Raw genomic sequence first — 10742 nt, forward strand, 5'->3', positions numbered from 1 at the left:
CTCCCCCTGCTTGTGTTCCCTCTCTCGCTGGCTGTCTCTATCTCTGTCGAATAAATAAATAAAATCTTTAAAAAAAAAAAAAAGTGTCTAGAACATACCACAGACTGCCAATGTGGGGATGGGCAGAGGGAATGAAAATAATTAGAAAACAAAATAGAACTTTATGTTTAATTAAGTCTATACTTAAATAGTCTATACTTAATAGTCTATACTAAAAGTAATATAAATTTCAGATAATTTTGAAGGACCACAAAAAACTGTTATGCTTACCAGAGAGAAGATTAATAAAAACTTGAATTTAACATAATGGTAAGATATGGTTCTATATTTCATTTTAGATAATATCATTAAAATCAGATTAAAAGTCAAAAGTAAAAGAATGGATTTAGACTGTTTTCTTTTTTCTTTTTTTTTTAAGATTTTATTTATTTATTCAACAGAGATAGAGACAGCCAGCGAGAGAGGGAACACAAGCAGAGGGAGTGGGAGAGGAAGAAGCAGGCTCCCAGCAGAGGACCCTGATGTGGGGCTCGACCCCATAACGCCGGGATCACGCCCTGAGCCGAAGGCAGACGCCTAACCGCTGTGCCACCCAGGCGCCCCTAGACTGTTTTCTAAGAGTATCCCATGTCAGATGTTTCATGAAAACAATAGCTCCATGGCAGATTAAGTTTAGGAAACAATGAGTTTAAACATATCTACATTACTCTGATTTCTCAGAAACTTTAATAGGTTACCATACATCATTAAATCTCTAAATATACTTGGTTTTTGCAACTTTTATCACCAAGGAATTCTTTTTTTAGGAGTATCTGTTTAGACTAGTTTGGCAACATAAATTTGGCAACACTGGCTTATAAATTCAGCTGTTGTGTTTCTTTGCTAGAGAAAACTTTCTGCTGTAGCCATGTGTACATTTATAAACAATTTGAGTACTCTGGATACATCCCAAATTGGAAAGTGCTATATGAAACTTAAATAAAAATTACCCAAATTGAACCAAAATATATAAAGCAGACCTACATTTTTCAGTATATTAAATATTCAGACAATTTTCTTATTAAGACTTATACCTACCTGACTACGGTGTTCAATAGAATTTAATTCTTTGCCAGTTTTAAGTTCCAATGGCATTATCTTATATTTCGTTTTACATCCTCGATGTATTTTCACACCAACTGTGACATCTATTTTGCCTTTCAATCCAAACCTAGGGGACCAAATGCTTTCTTCAATATCCAATGAATTTATGACTTCAATATTACATGTTGAATTATTGTTATTACCATCACTTGGCCTAAAAAACGAAACACAAAAATACTTCATTAGAACACTTCGCACATTTCTCATTAGGCTGGCAATGACTCTACTATACACAGAGAATGTGGGGATGGGAAACCGACCACATATCTTTACAGCAGTGATTCTCAAAGTGTGGTGCCTAGACGAGCAACATCAGCATCACCCGGGAACTTATAATAAAAGCAAATCCTCAGGCTCCACTCCAGACCTACTCAATCAGAAACTCTGCAGGTGGAGCCCAGCAATTTGTCTTACAGACTCTGCAAGTGATTCTGATGCATGCTCAAGATTGAGAACCGCTGTCCTGTAGCCTCTAACTCACGTAATTTAAATCTTAATACTGATCATCTATCCTTTTCAGTTTATTCCCACTACAATCTTCCTAACTCAGGCCTTTATTTCCGCAGGCCTAGATTACTACAAAAGTCTCATTATTTGGGCCTACTGAAGCCACGATACCAATCTGAATATTCTGATATACAGTTATTACACTGACTAATATAAAATGGCTTGCATGTGGTTGCACCCAAGGTAAAGCCAAGGGATGTGTTCCTTCATTAAAACCATATTAAACTGTGTTAAGAATGAGCTCTCTTCCCCCATCAGCCATGCAGTGTGGGGCTTCACTATCAAACACTTCACTCCTACACTCCCCATGACAATCTTCAAAGGACCTCACGTGCTCCTACATTTCCTCATTGTTTTCTTTACTTAATCGTTGAACGAATCCATTTCTGCCACTATCAATATTTAAAACTAAGTACTTGGCACTGTTTCTTCTATTACAAGAGGTTCTGAGTTTACTATCTTAATCATTAAATAACCAAAAGCACAGGAAGGAGAAAAAAAGAAATATATAAACATCAAAGGAATTAGGAGGTGAAAAAAACTTTTAAAGCCTTCTATACATCTCCTATCTAAGATTTACTCATTTTCAGAGCAGTAAATTATTCTGCACAAGAAAAGTCAGATAGTGCTAACTTTTATTAATCCTATTCTAGACTCAAAGTCAGATAAGATACTAAATCTAATGGAAATCTTACATGAAAAGGATAAATTTTCTAGTAATAAAATGTATTTTGTATCATAAAAATCGAGATTTGGGGTGCCTGGCTGGCTCAGTCGGTTAAGCGTCTGCCTTCGGCTCAGGTCATGATCCCAGGGTCCTGGGATCGAGGCCTGCATCGGGCTCTCTGCTCAGAGGGGAGCCTACTTCTCCCTCTCCTTCTTCCTCTGCCTGCTGCTCTGCCTACTTGTGCTCTCTCTCTGTCAAATAAATAAATAAAATCTTTAAAAATTAATTAATTAAATAAAATAAAAAGAGAGATTTAAAAAGTTTAAAAATTCTGACTGTCAGAATACATGATTTAGGGGCGCCTGGGTGGCTCAGTCGTTAAGCGTCTGCCTTCGGCTCAGAGCGTGATCCCAGGGTCCTGGGATTGAGCCCCGCATCTGGCTCCCTGCACTGCTGGGAGCTTGCTTCTTCCTCTCCCACTCCCCCTGCTTGTGTTCCCTCTCTTGAGGGCTGTCTCTCTGTCAAATAGAAAAAAAAAATACATGATTTAGTTGACTTTGGTTTGCTAATTTCATGTTATTTAGATCAGCAGCTATTTCTTAACAAATGAGAATATTTTCTAAGAGAAAAAAATGACATCTTTAGTAATTTTTTTTAACCGTTTCAGGGTGTTTCAAATATAATCTCCAGGAATACATGCATACTTCTGCAATCTCTGAAGAAGACAACAGAAGACTTCAGGTAAGCTAAAACTTATCCGAAATTTCTTAAATATTATTCTGTTTTATTTCTCCAAATGTTATCTAATCACGTGATATATTTAAATATGCTCCTATGAAATAAAGCAAACTTTATTATTCATAAAATGTCACGTGTATACTTAATAGAAGATAGGTAATGAAGCTTTTAACATTACTACTAAAATTCATTCCCCTAGAAAATGAAGTAATGTGATTTTAGACCTACATCTGTGGAACAAAATGACAGTATTTCAATTTAATTACTATGATTTTAATCGCATAATGCTGTAAAACTCCTTCAAGAACCACCCTGATGGAGACTATGGTATTGTGAAGATGAAGAAAATTTACACTTACTTATGGGTGAGAAAACTTTTTCTTTATTTTTTTTAATGTTTTTTTTATTATATTATATTAATCACCATACAGTACATCCCCGGATTCCGATGTAAAGTTCGATGCTTCATTAGTTGTGTATAACACCCAGTGCACCATGCAATACGTGCCCTCCTTACTACCCATCACCAGTCTATCCCATTCCCCCACCCCCCTCCCCTCTCAAGTCTTCAGTTTGTTTCTCATAGTCCATAGTCTCTCATAAAACTTTTTCTTTAAATGACCTTTAAAGGTCTCATTCTCTGTGCTAAAGTCTAAAGATTTTTTTTTTTAAAGATGGCTATAAACTGCTGTGAAAATGACACAAGCTAAAATACAGAGGAGAGCTTCCTTCACAGACAGACATATAAGGTTCCATCGAAAATAACTGAAACAAAAAAAAATCTTATACCAAGATACAAAGAGGAGAATACTGGGCTGGGAATCAAGAATTGTTACTGTAGACTGAGCTCCACCACTGGTTTTTCATATGAAACCTGGACAATCACACCACTCACTGGGTCTCAGTTCCCTTATTTGAAATCTAGGAGTTGATCTCAAAAGTCCCTTTCAGGTCACAGGCAACTCTGAATCCCACACTTCCCCTGGGTTCCTGATATACTTGTTCCAGGCTACCTAATTCCTTGCTGGTATATCATAAGCCTCCTCAGGCTCCTTCGACGGATTCTACTCCTCTCTCCCTCTGTCCTTACCCAGCACACTCTTCCATGCTTCTTCGGTTACCCTACATGTAATAAGCAATGCCCTCCAGGTCTGTGTTTTCAACTAACAGTAGAGAGTTCTTGGAGGGCTTTAGTCTCCCTGTCACACCAGGACCTAGCATAATCCTGAGCATAGACACTGCATGGGATACCTGTTTGCTGCACAGGTAAGACCATGAGTCTATGAGAAAATGGCAGCTTATCACTGCAAAAACAATGAATAACTTTTAACCAAAAGAAAAAACATGCAGACAAAATAGTAAAACAATTAAACAGTAAAAGAAAAGCTAATATCTGAAACAACAACGAAAAGGGATCTCCACCACAAGTTTCATTCTCAAGCAAATTTAAATGACTCCAAAATAAATAATAAGGAAGGAAAAGAAAAGTATGTAGTGAGGGAGGGTAAATAAGGATAAAGAAATAATTAGGAACAACAGAAAACAATAATTGAGTTTGTAATTATTACTTTCTGTAATACAATAATAACAAAAATAACAACAATAATCAACAGAGACCAGAATGACAGAAATACTACAAAACAATGAAAGAAATCAGGAAAAGAATGAGTACTTAATAAACACACTTAATTTGTTTATCACAGTGAAGACTAATGCACTGAGACCCACCCCCTATTCTAGACACAGGCAATCTGCTCCAAAGAAATAACAAAGAATGAAGCATTTATAAATTTAACCCATCTATTACAGCTTTTTTTTTTAAGGGAGGGAGTTACTGGTTAATTTAAGACAACTACAGAAAAAAGAATATGAAAAATAAACCCAATTCTAACTGCAAGATAAGCCTCATTTTTTTAAACTACCATTATTAAAATATATATCAAAATCCTGGCAAACTGTGGTGATGGTTACACAACTCTACAAATATACTGAAAGTCACTGAATTGTAAATAATAATAAAATAAATAAAAATAATTAAAATCCGGATACAGGACATTTAAACATTGCTAGCAACCTTCTAAAATGATTACAAAATTCTCAGAGAATTCTAGCAATATGTAAGGTTGCAAAATTTCCAAATAACTTTGATGAAGTAGTCAGATGAGATTTTAATGCCAAGAAGTAAGTGTCCCATAGGTCAACCCGTCCACTCATGTACTCTCACTCCTTCTCCCATACTCAAGACATAGCTGACCTTTCCCATCTCTCATGATGAATTCTGCCCTCTCTACGGAATTCTCCCCATTGGCATATGAACACATTATATCTCCCATCTTCAAAACAACAAAGCTCTCTTAGCCCCACATAAGCCTCTGGCTACCATTCCATTTCTATGTGACCCTCATAGAACAACCCTTCACTACAGTTGTCTAACTCCCTGTCTCCTCTACCAGTCTCTCTTGACAACCTTCTCATCACATTTTCTCCCCTGGACTCACTGCTGACTGTTCTTTCCCTCACACTCCACAACCAATCCAAAACTATCAGTTCTACCACTAAAGTCTGACTAAGTCCAACTGATTCTCATCACTTCCACACTCTCACTGTGGTCTCAGCCACCAACATCCCTTATCTGGATTCTTGTAAAAGCCTCCAACTTGGTCTTTCTACCTGTGGCCTTATCCTACAACACAGTCTCAAAGAGCAGCCAGAATGATCCTTTTTTTTTTTTTTTTTTTTTTTTTTAAGATTTTATTCATTTATGTGACAGAGAGACAGCCAGCGAGAGAGGGAACACAGCAGGGGAGAGGGAGAGGAAGAAGCAGGCTCCCAGCCGAGGAGCCCGAGGTGGGACTCGATCCCGGAACCCCGGGATCACGCCCTGAGCCGAAGGCAGTCGCTTTAACGACTGCGCTACCCAGGCGCCCCCAGAATGATCCTTTTAAAAGTAAATCTGATTGGGGTGCCTGGCTGGCTCAGGAAGAAGAGCAACTCTTGATCTCGGGGTCATGAGTTCAAGCCCCACGTTGGGTGCAGAGGTTACTTAAATAAATAAACATTTATAAATAAATAAAGTAAATCTGATCAATACAGCACAGAGAGGTTAAGTTACACAGCTAACCTGTGGCAAAACTGAGCTTCACATCCAGGCTCAGTGTGTCCTCTGAACTACAGACAACAAATTGGTCCAAAGAACTAACGGTTCCCAAGTTTCTGATGTACAAATCTTAAACAAGTTGCTCAGATCACAAAGTGTCTTGAGATAAAATAGTAAGAATATTGAGAAAAGGTTAAGAAAATGTATATAAATGGAAGCTGTGCCTATTCAAAGAAAAAGAAAATGCTGCTCGCTTAAGGGGAAAAAAAAAAAAAGAAATTACACCAAAACCCTCTGTGCAAGCAAGCTCTCCAGTGGCCTCTTATCTAATCACAGCAGCCAGAGTCCTGACATGGCTTATGAGGCCCCAGGAAAGCTCCTTCTGCTCCTTCCTTCCTCGCTCTGCTGCCGCCACTGTGGCAGGGGTGCATCCCCCGAAGTCCTTCTGCCTGGAATGCTCTTCCCGGAGAGACCTGCACAGCTACCTCCTCCATTTCCTTCAGGCTCCATGTCCACGTCACCTTATTGCAGAGGCCTTTCACGACATACTACGTCCCACCACCACTACCACGAACTCCACGTTCCTTCTTGCCTTGTTCTACCCTGTGTTTACCACCCACAGTCTGTTGTTTACTTGTTCAGTAGTATAGAAGCACCATGAAGCCAGCTGCTTCCCCCCCATGATAATCCCAGCACGTACCAGGCACTCAATAAATATTTGCTGAATGAGTAAACAACGAAAGAGAAAAATGTATTATTAAACTTATATGAATGCTTCTTTAAGGGGGAAAATAATAAAATACAAAATGCCAAACAGAGTTAAATGGTTAAACACAGTACTTAAACACACAGCACAAATCCTCAGGACAATCAATATGTGACACAGTCCACACAGGATAGTAACAGAAATATATAAGAAATTAGGACCCCATTGGTTATTTAAAAAACATACTGACAGGGGCACCTGGCTGGCTCAGTCAGTGGAGAACCTGATTCTGGATCTTTGGGTTATGAGTTCGAGCCCCACATTGGGTGTAGAGATTACGTCAAAAAAAAATCTTAAAAAACATAACTTAAAAAACATAACTGACACACAAAAATCAGAAGATTTTATTATAATGAAAGTAGAATTTCTATTCATTAGATTATTTTTTGTTCTGGAAAGATACTCGGGACTGTAATTTATAAAATGAGCAAACAAAAAAGCTAGTTGTACTAACTCGACCATTAAAAAGCTTTAATTCAACGTACAGAATAAAATCCTGATCTGAACATATGAACACCACATAAACAAAATGCGTTTCTTACAGAGCGAGCTGCATCTGGGGGAAGTCAGCTGAAGTGTATTTATGCATGAAATCTCCGGCCCACTTAGAAAATGAAGGAAGATACTCCTCTACTTCTTGTTTTATCTCCTCTTGATTCAGATTTAAGCGATACCTGCAAAATAAGAGATTATACAAGAAAGCATAAATATGAAAAAAGTAAATAAGAACAAAAACATCCAAATAAACAAGTTACCCATCAACCAATTAACGGATGTATAATGTGATGTATACATAGGGCACCTGGCTGCCTCAGTTGGTACAGCGTAGCGCGTGTGACTCTTGGTCTTGGGGTTGTGAGTTCAAGCCCCACACTGGGGATAGAGTTTACTTAAAAAATAAGTAAAGAAAATCTTTTTAAAAATGAGGTGTATACATACAATGTAATATTTTTCAGCCTTAAAACAGAAGACAGCAGAGACCTACCAGTCCTCCAAAAGAACTGGTTCAGCAGAGAAGACAAAATTAGCAACCCTGGCTCTGCCAAGATTGCTTCTCCTGAGCACAGGAGCAACCTCAAGCTAAGAGAGAAGCTGAAATGCCTCTGGGGAGCAACTGCAAATACCAAAAAGCCCCAAATGATCACACATTCAGACTACCAAAGGCAAAGGTTATCCTTGCAAAAGGCTGCTTGAAATCTTGCAAAGTCCTTGGCTATCAGCAGGATGCCACACCAAGCACTTAGGCCCCTGACACAGCCATCGAATGTCACCACATGGCAGGCCCCAGCCACCAGGCTGTGTGGGGAGAAAAGGCCTGAAGGCAAGGTGAGCAAGACTAGCCACCAGCTCTGCCCACTGCAGTGGGGGCCCCTGACCCCACAGGGCACACCAGGATGTCCAGGACCCTGCTCAGCCTGTTCTATGGCTAGTGTCTTCATGGTACACAGTCCATCGTATATACCATGATGTATACTACGTAATCTTGGAAGAAGAATCTACACACATCTAACAGGTGAATCCCAGTAAAGAGTATATGGATGCGGGGCGCCTGGGTGGCTCAGTCAGTTAAGCATCTGCCTTCGGCTCAGGTCATGATCTCAGGGTCCTGGGATCGAGCCCCACATCGGGCTCCCTGCTCAGCCAGGAGTCTGCTTCTCCCTCTCCCTCTGTTCCTTCCCCAACTTGTGAGCATGCGTGCTCTCTCTCTCATAAATAAATAAAATCTTTAAAAAAAAAAAAAAAGAGTATATGGATGCTGTCTGAGCTAATCTTGCAACTTTTCTCTAAATTTGAAATTATTTCCAAATAAAAATATGTTTTAAATGTTTTAAGTGCAACAATTGGCCCAACAATTCTACTTCTAAGTATTTAACCCAGATATATGTCTCACAGGTATGAAATAAAAGATAAAGGCATTTCCTTTTTTTTTTATATATATATATTTATTTATTGGAGAGACAGAGAGAGAGAGTGAGCAGGGACAGGGGCAGAGGGAAAGGGAGATGAAATCTCAAGCAAACTCCATGCTGAGCACGGAGCCCAAGGCAGGGCTCAATCCCACAATCCCGAGATCATGACCTGAGCCGAAATCAAGAGTTGGATGCTTAACCAACTGCGCCAGCCAGGGGCCCCTAAAGGTATTTCTTACACGATCGCTAGTAAAAGTTAAGATTGAAATGCCAGGGGGATACTTAAATAAATTAGAGTACATCCATACAATGAAATATTATGCCATTTTTAATTAAAAATGAGACAGCTCAGGGGCGCCTGGGTGGTTCAGCTGGTTGAGCATCGGACCCTCGATTTCAGCTCAGGTGGTGATCCTGGGGTCATAAGATGAGGCCTCACAGCGGGCTCAGCCCTAAGCTGGGTGTGGAGCCTGCGTAAGTTTTTCTCTCTCCCTCTGCCCCTAACACTCTACCCACGCTCTCTCTCAAAAAAAAAAAAAAAAAAGANGAGAGAGAGAGAGAGAGACAGCTTTGTAAGCACTAATATGGAAAGATCACCAAGCGTAACCTTTAAGTGCACAATAATGTGCACAGTATTCTACAATTTACCTAACAAAAATATATATGTATACATACACACACACAGTGTCACACATAAACATTTGAAATCTCTGTGAAAGGACATACAAGAAACTGGTAACAGTGGTTGCCTTTGGAGCACCTGGGTGGTTCAGTCAGTTAAGCATCTGCCTTCAGCTCTGGTCATGATCCCAGGGTCCTGGGATTGAGCCCCTCATCAGGCTCCCTCTCAGCAGGGAGCCTGCTTCTCCCTCTGCCTGCCGCTTCCCCTGCTTGTGCTCTCTCTGTCAAATAAATAAATAAAAGCTTAAAAAAAAAAAACAACAGTAGTTGCCTTTGGGAAAAGGAACTAGGTGACGAGGAGGATGCAAGAAGAAAGGACTTATTTTGTACCATATACCCTCTTGTACTCTTACAATATGATATACACAAATTTATAACCTTTTTAGGAATAGCAATTTATTATTTTTAAAAATACCTACACAATTGGGTAATCTTTTCCTAAATAACTCTCTCCAACCATCTTAGAGCTATTCTTCATTGTCATGATGTCCTTAGGTATGTTCTTCCCAGTGTTTGCAGACTCTTTAAAATTTCCAAACCAGTCCATACTAGTTATTTAATGTCTTCTGCATTTAAGTTCTTCCTTTTTAATTTTAGCTAAGTCACAGCAAAACGACATGTAACAGCCTGGTCTTTCCTGAGATTATTAAGATACTTAAGGTAGGATCTTTAAGCCTAGACTTTTATAGGTATTAACGAGAGGGTAAAGCATAGAAGATAAAAATCTGGGGGCACCTGGGTGGCTCAGTGGGTTAAGCATCCAACTCTTGATCTCAGCTGAGGCCTTGATCTCAGGGCTGTGAGTTAAAGCCCCACGTTGGGCTCCACCCTGGGTGTGGAGCCTATATTTAAAAAAAAAATCTGGGCCCCTGGGTGGCTCAGGTCAAATTAAGCATCTGCCTTCAGCTCAGGTCATGATCCCAGCATTCTGGGATCGAGCTGCACATCAGGCTCCCTGCTCAGCAGAAAGCCTGCTTCTCCGTCTCCCACTCCCCTTGCTTGTGTTCCCGCTCGCTGCCTCTCTTTCTGTCAAATAAATAAACAAAATCTTTTAAATAAATAAATAAATAAATAAATAAATAAATAAATAAATAAAAAAAATCCGGTCTAAGGTCTGTAATAAGGTAGAAGATCTACGAGAGGGAGGGGCACCGGGGTGGCGCAGTCGTTAAGCGTCTGCCTTTGGCTCAGGGCGTGATCCCAGCATTCTGGGATCGAGCCCCACATCAGGCT

The 10742-nt window shown here is 39.6% G+C and overlaps 1 protein-coding gene across 1 annotated transcript in view; it reads right to left on the reverse strand.

The window, feature by feature from the left end:
* Positions 1-10742, reverse strand: part of DNA2 (DNA replication helicase/nuclease 2) — a 57793-nt gene that overhangs the window by 39587 nt on the left and 7464 nt on the right. Inside the window, exons 4-5 of the mRNA XM_034663585.1 lie at positions 7461-7671; positions 1078-1297 (exon numbers count right to left, since the gene is read on the reverse strand). Of these exons, the coding sequence (XP_034519476.1) occupies positions 1078-1297; positions 7461-7671 (431 nt within the window). The remainder of the gene's footprint in view (positions 1-1077; positions 1298-7460; positions 7672-10742) is intronic.

This window comes from Ailuropoda melanoleuca, chromosome 6 (assembly GCF_002007445.2).
Source record: "Ailuropoda melanoleuca isolate Jingjing chromosome 6, ASM200744v2, whole genome shotgun sequence".
Lineage (NCBI taxonomy): Eukaryota > Metazoa > Chordata > Mammalia > Carnivora > Ursidae > Ailuropoda > Ailuropoda melanoleuca.